Source organism: Bufo gargarizans, chromosome 3, assembly GCF_014858855.1.
Source record: "Bufo gargarizans isolate SCDJY-AF-19 chromosome 3, ASM1485885v1, whole genome shotgun sequence".
In the NCBI taxonomy this organism is placed as follows: Eukaryota; Metazoa; Chordata; class Amphibia; order Anura; family Bufonidae; genus Bufo; species Bufo gargarizans.
Window position 1 is genome coordinate 8689800 of NC_058082.1, and position 21935 is coordinate 8711734.

The following is a 21935-nucleotide window of genomic DNA, read 5'->3' on the forward strand; positions in this document are numbered from 1 at the left end:
GTGTCCCCCCCCCCCCATCCTTGCATGATGATCACCATGTTACATGTTCTGCCTGGCATGTTGTATGACTGATAATCTGATTAACGGGACGATCCGTGCTCTCCTCCTAGATAGTCCGCTGATCTGATGTCAATAATATGTCACGTGTTTTGCATGCTTTCATTTTTAGGTCTGAGCTAATAATTTTTGTATTACATTTTAGCCAAAGGGAAACTAACAGTTCTACTCCAGTTACATCCAGAGCTGCATTCAAAGTTCTGCTGTCTGCTCTCTATATCCGAGCCCAGAGCAACCACCACATATTGTACAATGCAACACAGCAGCACCACCACGCTGCAAAGAGATGAGATTTTCTGCTAATAGGAAACCAGCAGAACTGTGAATGCAGCTCTGGGTGTGATTGGAGTATAAATGACATCCAGAGTGCCATTGGATGAAATGCAGTGAATTGGGAGGGATGAGCGAGAAGAAAGATGGGAGGGTCTGCCGCCTGAGAGTTAGGCCTCCTGCACTGGAACGTGTGCTGCTCGTTGCCGTATTGCGGGACGCATTCACTTCAATGGGTCCGCAAATCCGGAGATGCGGAACGGAAGCACGGAACGGAACCCAACGGAAGCACTACGGAGTGCTTCCGTGGGGTTTCGTCCCGTACTTCCATTCCGCAAAAAGATAGAACATTTGTCCTATCTTTTTGGGGAACGGGCGGATCGCGGCCCCAATCCACCGCGGCTGCCCCACAGTCGGTGTTCGTGCATTGCGGCCGGGCAATTTGCGGGCCGCAGCACGACCACGGGGCGCACACGTTCGTGTGCAGGAGGCCTTATATGGAAATCAGCAAAACAGTAAATGCAGCTTTAGGTGTAACTGGAGTATGAGACAGGAAGTAAGTAGAGATACCCTCGTCACACATGGGGCTTGCACGGTTATGTATACGCTGCATGTCATGTTTGCAGCTCACTGACCCTGCCCTCAAGATGTCCGTTTTATTTTTATTATATTTAAAATATTACATGTTTAATTTAAATCTTTTTTTTTTTTGTAATTCAAAGAATTAATATTTTACTCAGGAAAAATGACATTTGTCCGGCGCGGTTACTGGCGCCATAAAAATATGCTGCATCCTAAGGAAATGGGCCAAATGTGTGATTATTGCAGGGAATACACGGAGTAGCTGGAAAATCGCTTCCACAAAATGCAATCGCAGGGTGCTGAGTAATTGTCACGGCAGCCGGGGGCCCTCTGATGGGGCCCCGGCCTGAATGTCCCACCTCTGGTAGGTAAGAGACCGCCGGTCAGAATCACTGTGAGTTGTAGTGCAGCAGTACCAGGGCTCACGCAGACGTCCGTTCAGTGCATTGGGGACTGCAATGTGCAAAATACCTCCCCGGCAGTGACTGATACCACCGTGCAGCACAAAATACCTCCCCGGCAGCGTCTGATACCACCGTGCAGCACAAAATACCTCCCCGGCAGCGTCTGATACCACCGTGCAGCACAAAATACCTCCCCGGCAGTGTCTGATACCACTGTGCAGCACAAAATACCTCCCCGGCAGCGTCTGATACCACCGTGCAGCACAAAATACCTCCCCGGCAGCGTCTGATACCACCGTGCAGCACAAAATACCTCCCAGCAGCGTCTGATACCACCATGCAGCACAAAATACCTCCCAGCAGTGTCTGATACTACCGTGCAGCACAAAATACCTCCCAGCAGCGTCTGATACCACCATGCAGCACAAAATACCTCCCAGCAGTGTCTGATACTACCGTGCAGCACAAAATACCTCCCAGCAGCGTCTGATACCACCGTGCAGCACAAAATACCTCCCCAGCAGTGTCTGATACCACCGTGCAGCACAAAATACCTCCCCAGCAGTGTCTGATACCACCGTACAGCACAAAATACCTCCCAGCAGCGTCTGATACCACCATGCAGCACAAAATACCTCCCCGGCAGCGTCTGATACCACCGTGCAGCACAAAATACCTCCCCGGCAGCGTCAGATACCACAGTGCAGCACAAAATACCTCCCCGGCAGTGTCTGATACCACTGTGCAGCACAAAATACCTCCCCGGCAGCATCAGATACCACCGTGCAGCACAAAATACCTCCCCGGCAGTGTCTGATACCACCGTGCAGCACAAAATACCTCCCCAGCAGCGTCTGATACCACCGTGCAGCACAAAATACCTCCCCGGCAGTGTCTGATACCACTGTGCAGCACAAAATACCTCCCCGGCAGCATCAGATACCACCGTGCAGCACAAAATACCTCCCCGGCAGTGTCTGATACCACCGTGCAGCACAAAATACCTCCCCGGCAGCATCAGATACCACCGTGCAGCACAAAATACCTCCCCGGCAGCGTCTGATACCACCGTGCAGCACAAAAGACCTCCCCGGCAGCGTCAGATACCACAGTGCAGCACAAAATACCTCCCCGGCAGTGTCTGAAACCACCGTGCAGCACAAAATACATCCCCGGCAGCGTCATGGTGCTCCTACCTGGATATGCTGGACCCCAAGCATTGTCGTCCGAAGCAGAGCAAAGGGGGTAGGTGATGAAGGGGATGAAGAAATAAATTGAGTCTATACCTTGTGATGAAGTTGATAACAGTCTCAGGCTTTGTCTTGGTTGCAGCAGGCTTTGGCATGAACTGTGGCAGGCTAACTCCTCTCTATAACTTAGCTTTAGCTGTGGGCTGCAACTTCTGTCTGTCTCTAAACTGGTCCACGGAACTTTACTCCTGGCTTCAGAGGCTTCCAGCTTCTGCCTCCATATCCAGCTGAGCTGAAGGTGCTCCAGCTTGCCTGGGCAAGGCCACGTCCAACAGGGACGTGCACCTGCTGCACTCCCTCCCGTGGCAGGGGGCAAACTGAAACCTTCCCCTAGCAGCGGGTAAGCTAGACTAACTCTCACTGGCCCCCACCCTCCCTGCAGAAAGTGGGACATGCCCACCACACCACAGAGGGGGGTGTAAGAATGGAAGGAAAACTCCACTCTGTGTACCTGTAGCTCTGCCATTTATGCTGCCACCTGCTGGTGAACCAGGCACATTACACTTGTATAATAGCACAACATATGAATAATTTCAGTGGCCGCAGCAAAAATATAGCAATAGAAAAAAGAAAGGCCGACCATAGAATACCAGGACCAGGCCTGCTCCGTGGGACTCCTTCTACTGCATATAGATGTCTCCATTACAATGCATGTGGAAAGTCTTCAGACTCGTTCATTTTACTCACAATTTGCCAAGTTGCTCCTTGTACTAAAATAAAATAAAAAAATCAAGCAAGTGAAAAGAGAATTTATTAAAAAGTTAAAGTTCTGGGGCCTTCAATTTCTCTAAATCATCTCTGTTGTTTCTATAACCTGATTGTGGTAAATTCAGGTGATTGGACAGGATTTGGAACCCCCCCCCCCCCTCCCATTGTCTATATAAGATCTCACAGCTGACAAAACATATCAAAGCAAAAACCAAGCCATGAGGAGGAAAGAACTGCCTGTAGGGCTCAGAGACAGGATTGTGTGGAGGCAGAGATCTGAAGAAGGGGCAACAACATATCTGCTGCAATGAAAGTTCCTAAGAGCGCAGGGGCCTCCATAATTCTTACATGGAAGAAGTTTGAAACAACCAGGACTCTTCCTAGAGCTGCCGCTCCCCAAACTAAGTAATTGGAGAGAAGGGCCTTGGTAAGAGAGGTGTCCAAGAACCCAATGGTCCCTCAGGGTGAACTCCAAAGATCCTGTGTGCAGATGGGAGAAACTTCCAGAAGGTCAACCATCACTGCAGCCTCCACCAATCTGGAGAACCTGATGCAGAGCTCTGGACCTCAGACTGGGCTGAAGGTTTACAAGGAAAATGTGAGGAAAGTGATAAGGGCTGAAGACTTATGTCCCGAGTAAAGGGGCTGAAGACTTATGTCCCGAGTAAAGGGGCCGAAGACTTATGTCCCGAGTAAAGGGGCCGAAGACTTATGTCCCGAGTAAAGGGGCCGAAGACTTATGTCCCGAGTGAAGGGGCTGAAGACTTATGTCCCAAGTAAAGGGGCCGAAGACTTATGTCCCAAGTAAAGGGGCTGAAGACTTATGTCCCGAGTAAAGGGGCTGAAGACTTATGTCCCGAGTAAGGGGGCCGAAGACTTATGTCCCGAGTAAAGGGGCCGAAGACTTATGTCCCGAGTAAAGGGGCCGAAGACTTATGTCCCGAGTAAAGGGGCTGAAGACTTATGTCCCGAGTAAAGGGGCCGAAGACTTATGTCCAGAGTAAGGGGGCCGAAGACTTATGTCCCGAGTAAAGGGGCCGAAGACTTATGTCCAGAGTAAAGGGGCCGAAGACTTATGTCCCGAGTAAAGGGGCCGAAGACTTATGTCCCGAGTAAAGGGGCCGAAGACTTATGTCCCGAGTAAAGGGGCCGAAGACTTATGTCCCGAGTAAAGGGGCCGAAGACTTATGTCCCGAGTAAAGGGGCCGAAGACTTATGTCCCGAGTAAAGGGGCTGAAGACTTATGTCCCGAGTAAAGGGGCGAAGACTTATGTCCCGAGTAAAGGGGCCGATGACTTATGTCCTGAGTAAAGGGGCCGAAGACTTATGTCCCGAGTAAAGGGGCCGAAGACTTATGTCCCGAGTAAAGGGGCCGAAGACTTATGTCCCGAGTAAAGGGGCCGAAGACTTATGTCCCGAGTAAAGGGGCTGAAGACTTATGTCCCGAGTAAAGGGGCGAAGACTTATGTCCCGAGTAAAGGGGCCGATGACTTATGTCTTGAGTAAAGGGGCCGAAGACTTATGTCCCGAGTAAAGGGGCGAAGACTTATGTCCCGAGTAAAGGGGCCGATGACTTATGTCCCGAGTAAAGGGGCCGATGACTTATGTCCCGAGTAAAGGATCTGAATGATTTTAGGTTTTCTTCTCAGTAAAGATTTCTCACTTTCTCATGATGGGGGAACTGATTGCACATAGAGAAAGTCCTACAAGGAGATTCTAAATCTGAAAACTTTTAGGGTGATTTCTTTTAATGGCAGATGAATTTTTTTAGATTTTTTTCTGACATTTTATTTTATTTTTGACCATTTTAGATATTCAGACTGAACAAAAAAAAATAAAAAAAGTCACAACCGCGAGGAGAACTATTTGTCACTAACCCTTATTTTCTTTCCCGCAGTGATGTCGCTGTTGAGCTGCCATTTACATTGATGCATCCGAAACCCAAGGAGGAGCTGCTGCACCGAGAAGGTAAAAATACATTTTTAGGGTCGCCTTAAGGACTAGAATCTTGGACGTGACAATAACCCAGGGGTCATGAAGGGCCTTCTGCCTAAAGGGCAATTCTACTGAAGAAATGGGTAGTGATAAGCGAATTTATGAAATATTTTGTTCGGCTGCTTCACAGAATTTTGCAAAGATATTTGATTTGTGACTAATTACTTAGTCACGCAGCGCATTCCTTTGTAAGTAGCAGGCTCAATGATGGGAAACGGTGATCGCGCTGCCCCCCCCTCGTGTCATTAAACCTCTCAGATGCCACGTTCACGGCATCTGATGCTACAATGAGGCCTTTTAGGGGTAAATCGGGTTAAAAAAATAAAATAAAATACATAGTTGCCATATCCATTTGCTCACGGAGAGGCCGTGTCGGCCATCTTGATTGAAGACTCTCATGCTGGCCGGACGCGGTGACATCATCACAGGCGTCACACATTACCCCACACGGTATCTTCAATCAACATGGCTGCAACAGCCTCTCCGTGAGCAAATGGATGAGGCGAGTATGGTTTTTTTTTTTATATATTTTTTTTTTAACCATAATTTCAGGAAAATTACATTCGTTACCCAGAAACAGTGATGGTAAGCCCTTACCTGTGCCTGTGCCGAGAGCCGGTCTGAAATCAAATGCAGTCACCGGGAGCAGGCAGTTAGAGAACAGCCCGATGAAGGCCCCCGGCGGCTGTTCTCGGAACTGCCTGCTCCCAGTGACTGCATTTGATTTCAGACCGGCTCCCGGCACAGGTAAGAGCTTACCTGTGCATCGCCGGACGGGTGAGTCTACCTTACTAAAGATGGCAGCCCGCATGTGTTCGCTGGCGAACACTGCAAACTGACCATCACTGCTCAGAAGTGTGAGTAAATTTGGTTTTGCGGCAAATACAATTTTTCCTGAGATGTGTATCGAAGTCAATTCGTTTGGCCTCAATTCGCTCATCACTAGGCATGGGGTCAAATATAAGGTAGAGAAGTGGTTGTTGCTTCCACTGTTTTAAGCTAGGGTTGTACTAGACCGTTTCACTCTACTCAGGGGTGGGACTTAGTCTCTTACTGCCCAAGTCAAGGATTTCTGAACCTGTACATAAAGAAGAACTTGTCCTAGAAACACATGACCTCATACAGAAATGGAAACCTAAAATTGTGTGTGGTCCAGAAGCCCAAGAGCCATCCCCACCTCTACTACTACTTATATATTCAAGACGCACCTCAATTATTGATATCTCACCTGCAGAATAAAGTTTCCAATACACTTAGGCCTCTTGCACACGACCGTATGGCTTTTTCAGTATTTTGCGCTCTGCAAAAAACGGATCCGCAAAAAACGTCCATGTGCATTCCATTTTTTGCGGAACGGAACAGCTGGCCCCTAATTGTACAGAACAATCCTTGTCCGTTATGCGGACACTAATAGGACATGTTCTATCTTTGAACGGAACGGAAAAACGGAAAAAGAAGGCATACGGGGTACCTTCCGTTTTTTTTGCGGATCCATTGAAATGAATTGTTCAGTATACGGTCCGTATACGGAAAGCAAAAAACGGAACGGAAACGGAAAAAAATAAAGTTCGTGTGCAAAGGGCCTTACTGTGAGAATAGATGCATCAGACACTATGGAATCCGGTCAGATGGACTCGAAATCCTCCATCCACCGATGTCATCTCCTTTACCAGGCTTGTGGACGGAGATTTCGCTTCTCCAGCGAAGGACAAGGGAGGAAGGGGCCTGAACTATCCAGGGGTTTGCACATGCACCAAGGAGAATGATCTGGCCCCGTCCACAGACAAGACCAGAAGTGGTAAAGGACATGGCATCAGTGGATGTTACAAAGAGAAGTGTTATTTAGCCGAACCACAAAAAGACTAAGTAATGTATTCCAGAGAAGATTACCTCTAGCATAGAGAAATATCCTGTCTGCTATTCAGAGCAGTGAGACCCATCCATATGGCTGAAAATTTACTTGGAAACTCAATGGAAAAGTTTATTTTCTATCATTATTATTATATTGTTAATAATAATAATAATAAAATATTCCATATATTATAACCTTTTTATTACCATTATTATTATTCCCGGTTGTTTGGTCTCTGTGGCATTTTCATGTGACTCGTTGTTTGTGACTTTCTCTTATAGTTCCTGAGAGTGAAGCTCCTATAGATACAAATCTCATAGAGTTTGATACAAAGTAAGCTGCAAGCGCCTGTCATATCATGTCGCCTGTGCATAATAACATCCATGATCATGAGAGCATGTCTGTATCTGCTGAATGTCTGACCTAACCATTCTGTCTCCCCTGCATGGCTTTCCATTCACCTTTGCATGCACATAGAAAAAGGAAAATCAAAGTAAGATGTGGCATTTTTCTTCTGTATTTCTTCATTTGCTTGTTTGATAAAAGTCATTTACAGAACAACTTCACTCACTATTGATACCAAACGGTGTGCAGTACACCTTATAATACTGTCTCCTATGTACAAGAATATAACTACTATAATACTGCTCCTATGTACAAGAATATAACTACTATAATACTGCTCCTATGTACAAGAATATAACTACTATAATACTGCTCCTATGTACAAGAATATAACTACTATAATACTGCTCCTATGTACAAAAATATAACTACTATAATACTGCTCCTATGTACAAGAATATAACTACTATAATACTGCTCCTATGTACAAGAATATAACTACTATAATACTGCTCCTATGTACAAGAATATAACTACTATAATACTGCTCCTATGTACAAAAATATAACTACTATAATACTGCTCCTATGTACAAGAATATAACTACTATAATACTGCTCCTATGTACAAGAATATAACTACTATAATACTGCTCCTATGTACAAGAATATAACTACTATAATACTGCTCCTATGTACAAAAATATAACTACTATAATACTGCTCCTATGTACAAGAATATAATTACTATAATACTGCTCCTATGTACAAGAATATAACTACTATAATACTGCTCCTATGTACAAGAATATAATTACTATAATACTGCTCCTATGTACAAGAATATAACTACTATAATACTGCCTCCTATGTACAGGAATATAAATACTATAATACTGCTCTTATGTACAAGAATATAACTACTATAATACTGCTCCTATGTACAAGAATATAACTACTATAATACTTCTCCTATGTACAAGAATATAACTACTATAATACTGCCTACTATGTACAGGAATATAAATACTATAATACTGCTCCTATGTACAAGAATATAACTAATATAATACTGCTCCTATGTACAAGAATATAACTACTATAATACTGCTCCTATGTACAAGAATATAATTACTATAATACTGCTCCTATGTACAAGAATATAACTACTATAATACTGCCTCCTATGTACAGGAATATAAATACTATAATACTGCTCCTATGTACAAGAATATAACTACTATAATACTGCTCCTATGTACAAGAATATAACTACTATAATACTTCTCCTATGTACAAGAATATAACTACTATAATACTGCCTACTATGTACAAGAATATAACTACTATAATACTGCTCCTATGTACAAGAATATAATTACTATAATACTGCTCCTATGTACAAGAATATAACTACTATAATACTGCCTCCTATGTACAGGAATATAAATACTATAATACTGCTCCTATGTACAAGAATATAACTACTATAATACTGCTCCTATGTACAAGAATATAACTACTATAATACTTCTCCTATGTACAAGAATATAACTACTATAATACTGCCTAATATGTACAGGAATATAAATACTATAATACTGCTCCTATGTACAAGAATATAACTAATATAATACTGCTCCTATGTACAAGAATATAACTACTATAATACTGCTCCTATGTACAAGAATATAACTACTATAATACTGCTCCTATGTACAAGACTATAACTACTATAATACTGTCTCCTGTGTACAAGAATATAACTACTATAATACTGCCTCCTATGTACAAGAATATAACTACTATAATACTGCTCCTATGTACAAGAATATACCTACTATAAAACTGCTCCTATGTACAAGAATATAACTACTATAATACTGCTCCTATGTACAAGACTATAACTACTATAATACTGTCTCCTGTGTACAAGAATACAACTACTATAATACTGCCTCCTATGTACAAGAATATAACTACTATAATACTGTCTCCTATGTACAAGAATATAACTACTATAATACTGCTCCTATGTACAAGACTATAACTACTATAATACTGTCTCCTATGTACAAGAATATAACTACTATAATACTGCTCCTATGTACAAGAATATAACTACTATAATACTGCTCCTATGTACAAGAATATAACTACTATAATACTGCCTCCTATGTACAGGAATATAACTGCTATAATACTGTCCCTATGTACAAGAATATAACTACTATAATACTGTTCCTATGTACAAGAATATAACTACTATAATACTGCTCCTATGTACAATAATATAACTACTATCATACTGACTCCTATGTACAGGAATATAACTACAATAATACTGACTCCTATGTACAAGAATATAACTACTATAATACAGCCTCCTATGTACATGAATATAACTACTATAATACTGCCCCCTATATACAAGAATTTAACTACTATAATACTGCTCCTATGTACAAGAATATAACTACCATAATAGTACCTCCTATGTACAAGAATATAACTACCATAATACTGCTCCTATGTACAAGAATATAATTACTATAATACTGCTCCTATGTACAAGAATATAACTACTATAATACTGCCTCCTATGTACAGGAATATAAATACTATAATACTGCTCCTATGTACAAGAATATAACTACCATAATACTACCTCCTATGTACAAGAATATAACTACCATAATACTGCCTCCTATGTACAAGAATATAACTGCTATAATACTGCTCCTATGTACAAGAATATAACTACTATCATACTGACTCCTATGTACAAGACTATAACTACTATAATACTGTCTCCTATGTACAAGAATATAACTACTATAATACTGCTCCTATGTACAAGAATATAAGTACTATAATACTGCTCCTATGTACAAGAATATGCCTACTATAATACTGCCTCCTATGTACAAGAATATAACTACTATAATACTGCTCCTATGTACAAGAATATAACTACTATAATACTGCCTCCTATGTACAAGAATATAACTACTATAATACTGCCTCCTATGTACAAGGATATAACTACTATAATACTGCCTCCTATGTACAAGAATATAACTAATATAATACTGCCTCCTATGTACAAGAATATAACTACTATAATACTGCTCTTGTGTACAAGAATATAACTACTATAATACTGCTCCTATGTACAAAATATAACTACTATAATACTGCTCCTATATACAAGAATATAACTACTATAATACTGCTCCTATGTACAAGAATATAACTACTATAATACTGCCTCCTATGTACAAGAATATAACTACTATAATACTGCTCCTATGTACAAGAATATAACTACTATAATACTGCCTCCTATGTACAAGAATATAACTACTATAATACTGCCTCCTATGTACAAGAATATAACTACTATAATACTGCTCCTATGTACAAGGATATAACTACTATAATACTGCTCCTATGTACAAGAATATAACTACTATAATACTGCCTCCTATGTACAAGAATATAACTACTATAATACTGCTCCTATGTACAAGAATATAACTACTATAATACTGTCCTTATGTAGAAGTATAGGTATACTGTATGCTTTTGATGCTTATTTCTAATTGGATGTGCTGTTAATTAGCACTATATATTTTTTGCTTTACATCACTGAATGTTTTTAGTTGAGCACATTTCTGTAATATTCAGTTTTTATGTTTTATACTCTTCTCTGCCTTTATCTTGTGGCCAAATGCTTTTGCTTTCAGCCATTCAACATAATAATTACAGTGGAACTGTGTTATAAAATGCTGTGTTTTTTCATCTCTGTCAGCTATCACCTTTCCTCCTCACTATCTATAATATTTTTAAAAGTAGACTTTTTTGATTAGTTTTTTCAATTTTTGTTCTTTAATGAGCAGCCAACTCTATTATAGGGTCATTTTTTTTTTCTGCTGTAGTGAATGATTTTTGGTGGTCTATCATGTACCATGCAATACCTCTGATATAATGCCCCCCTCCCTCAATTGGATTCAGGGGAAAGAAGCCCCAATTCCCTGGACTTTGAAGAAATGCATATAATGCCTTATTTATTGGAAAAAAGTAAAAAAAAATAATTGTGACCACTCTTAGGTGATAAATGGCTGATAGTTCTCAAATAAACCATGGCACCCATTAGTTTAAAACTATGAGGGTCCATCTCTGTGCCTCTACAAATGTCCCCTGGTGTCTTCTTAATTCTTCTCAAGAACTTGTGATCCTTGATGTTTCATGTTGAACCACAGAAATTAGACCATCACAAAAACATCACAAAAAATTTGCTGAAATTCCCATAATCATTATTTTGACATCCTAATTTTTTTCAATTTTGTTTTCTACCCAAGCGATGATGACATCGTCTTTGAAGATTTTGCTCGTCAGCGACTGAAAGGGATGAAAGACGACAAGGAAGAGGAAGACGAAGGGACGAACTCGCCTCCAGCGAATGATAGATAAACAGGGACCTGTTGTACCTGATCACCGTGTAAAACTTGTGGATTGGGCACCTTTATTTGTACTCTAAAGAGCCCCCCTAAAAAAGTAACCCAGATTCTGGCAGCCCTTATAATCTTCTTGCTGTGCCATAATTGTCGATCCGCATCTCGCTACTTCTTTTCACTTCTGGCTAACACTATCTTAAGCAAAAAAATGTGAGAATTTAGAGTACAATCATGATTCGTGCAACCGATTACTGTACGTAAGGAGTTCTTGTAGCACTTTTCTATTAATCAAGTCTTTTATGCATTTTGTATAATTACAGTAGAATCATACAAGTATTTGTTACGGAAAACAAAAAGTTAGTCAAAAAAATCATATAGCCTCAAAGGAAATCAAAAGCTAATGCGTTTTTTTACACACGGAAGCATTCTCAATGGCTACTGTATTAACATTTGTTAGTGAAACTGGTAAGATCTAATGGCACTTTAGCACATTCAAAAATTTATTTCATGACAATTCAAAAACAGGAAGAGAAATTTTTTGATACAAAAAAGGACAAACTTTGTCTGAATTTTAAGTGGCGATAACTCTGTTCTATTCTGAAGAGTTTTTTTGTCTTGGACAAGTATTGAGTATAAAGGGGTGGTCTTGGTATTCTTACCTATTGCTAGACTTGAGGTAAAGGGAAATGGAGAATTTAGATTTTTTTATTTCGATCAATATTGGATCACTCTTCAGGCAGATATCTAGGAAGGTCTGATTTGGTCCAGTGGGTTCATTTGTGATCAAATTCTTATCAGCAATAGAGAATGGCTACTCATAAAAGTGAACTTATTCTTAACCCTGTGAATTTTTTGGCAGTTTTTTTGTTTTTTATGGAACCAAGTTAAACAGGGTTTCATAAGAGGACTATTTTAGATGATGCAGTCTCAATAACTGGTTGTATGAACGACTCAGAGTTCATAATCCAATATCGGAATTTTATCACAACATTGATTTAGGAAATTTCAATTTTGATTTTTTTTATTAATAATACCATCGAATCCTGCTTTACCTGCCTTTTTTGGGTCAATTTCCAAATAAACATGTTTAAATCAGGACCACAGCTAAACAAAAAAATACAATTCTCAATATTAAAATTTGGAAGCACAGGTGAAGGCTTCACGAGAAAACAGTTTTTAACATTCATTTTTAATTTTTATCTCCGGCAGAGGAAGTGAGTGTATCATTTTTTTTAATTGTCGTGATCCAAAAAAATAAAACAACATACTGAGATCATGGGACAAATAAAAGGCAAAAATAAAGTTTATTTTTAGAGTAGAGAGTTTAGTAGTAAAATGGAAGATATTCTTATTTTATTATTATGAATGTGTTATTTGTCTAGGCCCGAACACAGACATAGGAAATTTACAGTCACTGTTTTTACAGTAAAAATTCTATTACAGTTTAGTTGTCCCAATTTTATTTTATTTTTTTGAATATCATATCTAGATTTTTTAATCTTCTTGGAAGAAGTATAAGAAGATCCTGTAATTTGTGAGTTTATAAGCTTAGTGTTGTATGATATTATTTTACAGTTATAAGGCCTAAACATTGATTCCCCTATGGGCCTATTAACAGCCCTACTCTTTTTCTCTATTTTTTATATGAGTGGGGTCAGTTGCCGTCTTTATTGGGTGATATCCTGATGTGCTATTTCAATGTGATAGGAACTGGAGTTGTGGGTAACTGTGAAAATTATGCACATGTAGGTCACTGGGTCTTAAAGGGACTGTTCATCTGGTATTTTTTTAAGATGGATCAAAATGGAATAAAAAAACTAAAACATAAGTCACACTCACTTGACTAAACCCAACACCATCTGCCTGGTTGCACTTCCTGGGTAACGGCTAGTCTTTTTCCCCCTCTCATATAGTCAAGTGATTGTCTGTGTGGTCCTTATTGGAGTGTTGAGAGGGATCAGGAAGTGGAATAAGAGAGGTGGTGGTGAGCGGTGAGTATGACTATGTTTTTCTAACCCTTTACAAAAACAATTACCGACAACCCCTTTAAAGATCCAATAAGGGATCCAACTGGGATCTTCTTTGAGATCCAGTTTTTGAAAACTTACTGGGTCCTGAGTTGACAAGCATTTAAGGCAAATGACAGTGTCATGCTCCACCCAAAAAACAAACAACTTTTTTTGGGGAGGAAGAAAATTTTATTTATTAGACCTTGAAAAAAAATATTATCAATGGGATGATGCCTATTTGATCATCTGCTCGTAGAATAAGAAATGCCATTCCAATTTTGGAAAAATAAACCAAAAGTTAGGCGAGTGTTTTTCAATAGACGCCATCAGGGTATAGTGGCAACCGGTCATCATCCATAGGATCGTCCCACATTATCTGCTGAACCCTATGAATTGCTTTTCGCTCAGTATACAGCACTAATTACAGCTTCATAACTTAATTTCGCTTTATTTCCTGTGTAAATATTTTATCTTTGTATAATGACTATTCAAGTACGTTTTTCATCATATGCATAAGATGTATATTTAGTAACAGTGACCATAACTTGTGAACATAGCTTCATTTTTGTCAAAATGATTTTGTTTATTTTTTTATAGTTTTTATTAGTTAATATTTTTATTATACTACTACTAATTTGCACAGGATTGTTTTCTTTAAAATTGTTAAATTATGATAGAAATCATATTCATGCTCGGAAAACACTGTTATATGGGAGCTAAGATGGGGACTGAATGTATGTCTTTATTTTTCTTTCCATAAAAATGTTCTTTCCATAATTCTATTTTTTATTTACCTATTTTTTGTTTTAATGCCAAAAATTGGAACATCCTCTGTACCTTTTTGAAGATTCTTTCTCTTAATCTGTACATTAAGAGCTTTTAATTTATCATGTAGGTGGATTCTGTGAATTATTACAAATTTTTTTAACAGCCCTGTAAAAAATAGAATAAAAAAAATCATCAAGCTAAATTTAAAAAATTGCCTAAAAATGTACCTAAATTTTCAGAGACGAAACAGATTTAGGTTTCCACTTAAACTTATTTACTATTTTATTAGCCTTTAATAACACATTTTTAGATATTCTGTTTTTAGTTTTCAGAAAAAAATGGCCTAAATGAAAAAAATAATGTCAGAAATGTTTGAAATTATCTGCAAAATAGAATATAATACTCCTAAGATCTTCCTTGGGTTCATTTCTGCAAATTATACAAAATGTTAGTATAACTATATATATTATATATTTGGGACAAAAAAATCTGTAAGTTTTAAAGGACAAGGGACCATGGAAGAATTTTGAGTAATTTTGGTAACAGGCAAACAACTTCTTGGATGGGACTGATATTTAGTTATTATTGAAATACCAGCAAATTTTTTTGACCGATTTAACATGGAAAACGAGTAAAAAAATTCATAGTAAAAAAATTGGGATAATAATTGAATGTTTTTGAACAACTGCTCTGATAAAAATATGTCGGAATATTACTTTTTGCACTAAATGTGAGTTAGGCTGAGGTGCAGTACCAAGTACAAGCACTGTATGGATAGGGTCTATATCTGGATATTTGATGAAGGGACTGTGCCTCCATTCTGCTGATCTTTGGCAGAAAATTCAAAGTATCATAATATGAAAATTGGACAAACTCATATAAATAATACTGGAAAGGAATATTTTAATGAGGGGCTTAACATTAATTGCTTAGCCATGGCCACTGTAACTGGGACTGTAACTTTTTTTCTTTTAATATAAAAATTTGGTTAATTGCATAAAAAATAGACAGATAATTTGGCAAATATCAACATTAGTTTGTGGGTCCATGGTAATAAAAAGAGAAATTCTAAACTTAAAAATAAAAAAAATAAACATTAACAAAAACCTTTTAACATTTTCTATGAAAAACAAAATGGAAGTTTTGTCAAATGATCGGAAGGAAAACTCTCAATTATGGAAATTTGTGACATTGAAATAGGTGATAATCCTTTATTGCTATAATGGAAATTATAATGATTTTAAATTTATTATCTCTTTGCTCCATCGGAATTATTTAAATTCTTTTTTTTTACTTTTAATGGATCGTTGGTGGAATCAATAAATACAATGCTAATTTTTTGCTCATTTCTGATTCATTCAGAATCTCTGTGAAATACATTTTCATGGCGATCTCAATGTTTTATATTGTACCTTTTGAAATGTGAAGAGGGAGCGGCCGGAAACTGAAGGAAGTTCTCCAGTCAAAAATACATTTCTGGAGAACGTTCATAACCTTCGGGAAGCGGGGTCAGTATAAAAAAAAATTGTATTTTAAGTTTTCAGCCCCTTTAGAGTTTTTCAAAAGAATCTCATTTTTTTTCCATTAGTCACTGGCCATCTACAGAAGACCCACATCCTCTCTACTGGACACCTTGGAGAGATTTGGGTCCGGTGGATGGTATGGTGGTTGCCCCTAGCCCCTTAGCCACTACATTATAGGAGGCAGAGGAGGCATTTACTTTCTAATGGGGTTTTAGAGCGAAGAATTAAGATATTTTCAGCTTTCATCCTGAAGATTAACAATGTTCTCCAGTTGATTCATCTTGGCCCGAGAACATTTTTGAAGATACCGGCTCTTCCTCCAGACTGAGCACTGTGAATAGAAATGTGCTGCATATAAATACAACATCCTTAAATTGACAGTACATTTATTCTTAGCATGAAAAAAAAAATCATAATTACATTTGTCCAACACACAAAAATTGTGAAAATTTTGAGTATTTTTAAACCAAAGTGTCAGATGCTGATACTCCTCAGCAAAATCATCTAAATCATCTAGGGAAGGATCTGTCCATTATTTGTCACTTTGGCTCTTTTGCTCTGATTTCATTGGTTGTCAATTTTTTTGATGGATTTAGTACAACTATTTTATAACTTTCTTTTGGAGACCATTATTTTAAATTATAGGGGAATTCTACAAAAAGAAAAAAAAAAAAATCCCAAAACTATCATATTATGTATAAGACAGGGGTATGCTTGGCTGCATGTATACTCCAGCCAATCAGCATCCAAATGTTAAACAAATTCAAAAAGATTCCCAATCTACTTGAATATGGGATTTATTTTTTTTTTACCAGAATTCCTTGTCTCGCTATTTTATGTCTCTGTTACTTTTACCTTCTTTTTGATCATTGAATCACCCCCCATCCTGGTCATAATGCGATGCAGCTGAGCCATCCCATGTATCCAGGGGCCCGGCTGTGACTCCAGGTGGTGACCACCAGAACTGTCCATGGAGTTGAGGTTGACTATGATAATTTATCTTGGTGCCGCTCCCTCCAGTGGGTTATGACATTGAGTGTTTTCCGCCCCTGGTAGGAATCCTGTTTTTTTTTTTCTGTATGATCCTGTGCGATACTCTTTGTAAAGTACTTTGTACGTTTTATTCCTACAGCTTCTCAGTTCTCTATGTTGTGACTACGTTGTTTCAGTATGTCGGGTAATTCAGATTATTATAGTTTATTAAACTCAGAAGTCAGAAACTTTGGCGTCCTGTGATTCTTCCGTCACAATGTGTCAGGAAACTAATGTGTGTCCTGGTGTGTTTGGAAGTTGTGTCATCCACTGAAGTGAATAGAAACAATATTTGCATTTCTGTGGCCTCCAAGGGGGCGGCACTAACTCCTCATGGGAGTGTCTCTTCTTTATTTCCTGGGATACGTATATGGGAGTAAAATAGAGAAAACTGATTTTATTTGGAAAAACACAAGTGCATTTTTGCATTGCTGGCACCCAAGGGGACTGTGGGCCATCATGTGGACATTAAGGCATAGAGGCTAATATAGGGAGTGCAGGGGGGTATGCAGTGCCTCCACTGCCACCAATATGGCAGCCTATAGAGTTAACCTTTAAAAGGGGTTATGCTGTGAAAAATATTCTAGATTTTTCAAACCAGCGCTTAGATCTGAATACTTTTGTAATTGCATGTAATTAAAAATTTTGTATAGTCACTGAGTTATTCAATATATTGTATCTGTATAGCGCCATCTGCTGTTTGTTCTTTTCCTTATATCTTGTCCAGCTCACTGAGGGGGTCACACACACATTTAAATCTTCAATTGCCAGTAGCCATTAGGGATGAGCGAATCGACTTCGGATAAAACATCCAAAGTCGATTCGCATAAAAATGTGTTCTAATACTATACAGAGCAGGAGCTCCATATAGTATTAGAATGTATTGGCTCCGATAAACCGAAGTTATTACTTCGCGAAGTCTCACGAGACTTTGTGTAATAACTTCATAAATTAATTTGTACTGTAAAAAAACATTTCCCTAACTCTGGTTCGGTTCCAAGCCATTTCCCTACCAGCCATATCTTCTGTTAGAAGGTGTGGCAGTTACAGGGAAAGAGCTGCAGTAGAAAGGACACGCCCCCTTAGCTCTGATAAGGAGAGAGCTGCAGCAGAAAGGACACGCCCTCTGAGCTGCCAGCCTGAAATAAATCTAGCAGAACAATTGGAGCAATGAATTGGGAGATCTCTGGATCCATGTGAGGTACAGGGCTGGTTCTAGTTTTATTAGACAGAGACTGTCATGTATTATATGATGTTTCATTTTTTACATCAATCATGGCATAATCTTTTTAAGTTACAAAGGGAAGTGCAGCTCTGAAGCATAAACTTCTGCTCTAACAAGTGAAATACCGAGCAGACTAGGGGGAGCACTGTGTGTATACTCCCACAGAGACATGTTACACCTGTCAAGATTAAAGCCACGCCTGAATGGCTCAGGAACGAAACCTCTAGGAACGCCCCGAATGCATTTGCATAAGCTCCGCCTCCTCAAGTTCTTTTCACGGGGATAATCAAACTAAATATAGGAGGTGTGGATGCATAAATAAAGTTGAATGATTGCAGGGTGAAAAGCTCAGCAACTTACCGATTGACTTTGTGTCTCATTTCGAGATCTCTGCTTGCTGTCAGTGAATGGAAACAGTTTGCTTAGATTCAGAGGACATACCCTGTCCTGATCGCGTGCTCCTCACGCAGAGGCAAGGATCCGTCACAGGGTATAGCAGCATCTCTGGCAGAGTTGGTTATCAGGGTGGGTCCTGCATGTGCCTGGACAATCCTGGGAAGTGGATCACAAAAAAGGGGAAGCGAGGGGTCGTCTGAAAAACCCTCCCCAAAATAGGTGTTCGGCTGCAGTTTGGGGGCCATAATGTTCATATGAATGTGCCGCCATCAGGGACACCGCTAGACTAACAACCCCGCCCCCGCAATGTCCCAGCCACGCCCCTCTAATAGACCAAATTCATAGGTGGCACAGACGATTGTCATCAGCAGAGTCTTGGCTCCTTTATTTGAGCACTAGATGGTGATGAGGTTCTGCGCAGTACCAGAGGCATTGCTGCTGCCTGCTCCGCTGGAGAACTGTAGGAGCTGCTGGGTCTTAGCACATCCAGATCTGTTCTGCTGTGAGGCTGAACAGCCTTGGTCCACCCCTGTAGCTGGAGCTATGTCAGCCCCAAGAGATATCAGTAATTCAAAAATAAAAGGTCAAATATCCCCCCCTTTCCCAACCCCCAAACGTCTTGTATGACTGTACGGGAGGCATAGAGTGTGAAATAAACAAAATAGTAAAAACTAATGCCACATCACAGCTTCCAGCCCCACTCCCAGCACTAATTATAAAAAGTGTTAAAAAGTATGTAAAACTGATCCTTCACTTACATTTTATTCCTGTGCATAAAAAAAGCTAAATAAAATAAAAAGTATAAAAAACAAAGTCCCATCAAAAAAGGAGCAAAAATAATGGACATAACTGACATCAAATATGCATGTACTAAAAAACGGAAATTGTTAGGAGGGTGGTCCACTTGAACTGGTTCATGTGTTGAGGTTTCCTGAAATACTCTGTATAGCTGTGGACGCCGTGTCTTCTACATTATAACTACTCAAATTGTGACCTCCCACAACTTCATCACCGTCTGTTCTTAAAATACTCTGTGCTGCTGAGAACTCATCTTCCTGTGCTATGTAACTTTCTCCTGTAATGCTCTGTGCTGCTGGGGATCCTGCTCTCAGTCGCTGACCTCTCCCCTTTATACTCTGCTCTTTTCACTACAGTAAGTAATCTCCAGTCTGTGACCTCACAAAGATCAGCACACACCTCTCCTGAAATCCTCTGTGCTGCTGCTTCCTTCCACTATGTAACTCTAATCCTCTGATCTCCCCAAGATCAGCGCACTCCTCTCCTGAAATCCCCTGTGCTGCTAGGGACCCTGCTCCATCAATAGTGTATCTGAGGGACGCCTTCTACACACCCGCATTTTGCGAAACGGAATTGCGGACCCATTCATTTCTATGGGGCCGCACTATGTGCTGCCCGGATCCGGAATTGCGGATCCGCACTTCCGGGTCCGCAATTCCTTTCCCCGAAAAAAAATAGAACATGTCTCTATTCTTGTCCGCAATTGCGGAAAAGATTAGGCATTTTCTATTATAGTGCCGGCGATGTGCGGTCTGCAAAATGTGGAATGCACATTGCCGATGTCCGTGGATCCGCAAAACACACACGATGTGTGAATGGACCCTTAAAGGGGTTGTCTCACCTCCCTAGTTGCTGGCTGCCTCTCGGGGCCTCTCTTCCCTGCTCAGGGCCTGGCAGGGAGGAAGTAACCCCCCCCCCCCCCCCTTGTCTGCGCGCACGCTCCCGAGGCTGTCAGAGGAGATTCAGCCTCTGGAAGAGCAGCAGAACAGCAGAGCAGATCGTGACATCCAATGGTACGTTGCTTGTCACCATCTGTTCTGTTCCCCCTCCTGTCATCAACAGTTTACTCACTCAGTTTATTCATGTCCTTATTATGCTCTCCCACCTGTAGCGAACGCCCTGCGAGGTGGCCGGGGCCGGGAGTGAATGCGCATGCGCCATTGTCTGTACGCACTTGTTCCCGTGACTACCTCGGCAGCCGGAGAGGAGCAGAAGACTCGGCGGTAACAGCGCTTGCGCGGCCACCGCTACTAACTTAGTAGAGGTGGCCCTAACCCCTAGAGACGAGCATATAAAATCGGGTATAAATATGTCAATAACAGGATTTACAACATATAAATATATTAAAGAAATGCTTATTGGAGGGGAAGGAATAGACTGAAAGGGGATTATGAAGGTGAGACAACCCCTTTAAGTGATTTTACGTCTGGGTAGCGCCCCCGCAATCTGCCGTTATCTTCTGGTTGTGGTCGCCCCAGATTCATTATACCTTATGATGAGTGGCGCCAGACCCCCCCCTCCCCCCACCTCGATGCCCGATCAGTGGCGTTCACATCACAGCACGCTTCTATTGCAGCGTAGATTCTCGTTATGGAGTGCGAATTATTTCGTACATTTACACTGACGCAGAGACCCCAGGCGCAGAGACCCCAGGCGCAGAGACCCCAGACGCAGAGACCCCAGACGCAGAGACCCCAGACGCAGAGACCCCGGATGCCTCAGAAGCCTCTGTATCAATCACCTGAGGAATCTTCATCTTCAATTTACTGGATAACACGGAACAAATAATTATATATCTATCACATACTCCAAACTGCTGTGAGACCCCATCCTGTCCATGAGCTAAATCTCTGACCGAGACCACCAATATTACATAGGACTGCAGGTGACTTCTATTACATTATCTGTACACATAGAGGTATTACTGTGTTATCTGTGGTGTTACATAGGACTGCAGGTGACATCTACTACATTGTCTGTACACATAGAGGTATCACTGTGTTATCTGTGGTGTTACATAGGACTGCAGGTGACATCTACTACATTATCTGTACTCAGAGAGTTATCACTGTATTATCTGTGGTATTACATAGGACTACAGGTAACATCTACTACATTATCTGTATTCAGAGTTATCACTGTGAAATCTGTGCTTTACATAGGACTGCAGGTGACATCTACTACATTATCTGTACTCAGAGAGGTATCACTGTGTTATCTGTGGTGTTACATAGGACTGCAGGTGACATCTCCTACATTATC

General features: G+C 40.2%; 1 protein-coding gene across 3 annotated transcripts in view; it reads left to right on the forward strand.

The window, feature by feature from the left end:
• The window catches only part of LOC122933204 (beta-arrestin-1), a 136432-nt gene extending 118990 nt beyond the window's left edge, over positions 1-17442 (forward strand). For all 3 annotated transcript variants that reach the window (XM_044288047.1, XM_044288048.1, XM_044288049.1), the window contains 3 exons: positions 5169-5239; positions 7400-7451; positions 11827-17442. In XM_044288047.1, coding sequence (XP_044143982.1) covers positions 5169-5239; positions 7400-7451; positions 11827-11938 — 235 coding nt within the window. In that variant the 3' untranslated portion in view covers positions 11939-17442. The remainder of the gene's footprint in view (positions 1-5168; positions 5240-7399; positions 7452-11826) is intronic.
• The last annotated feature ends 4493 nt before the right edge of the window (positions 17443-21935 follow it).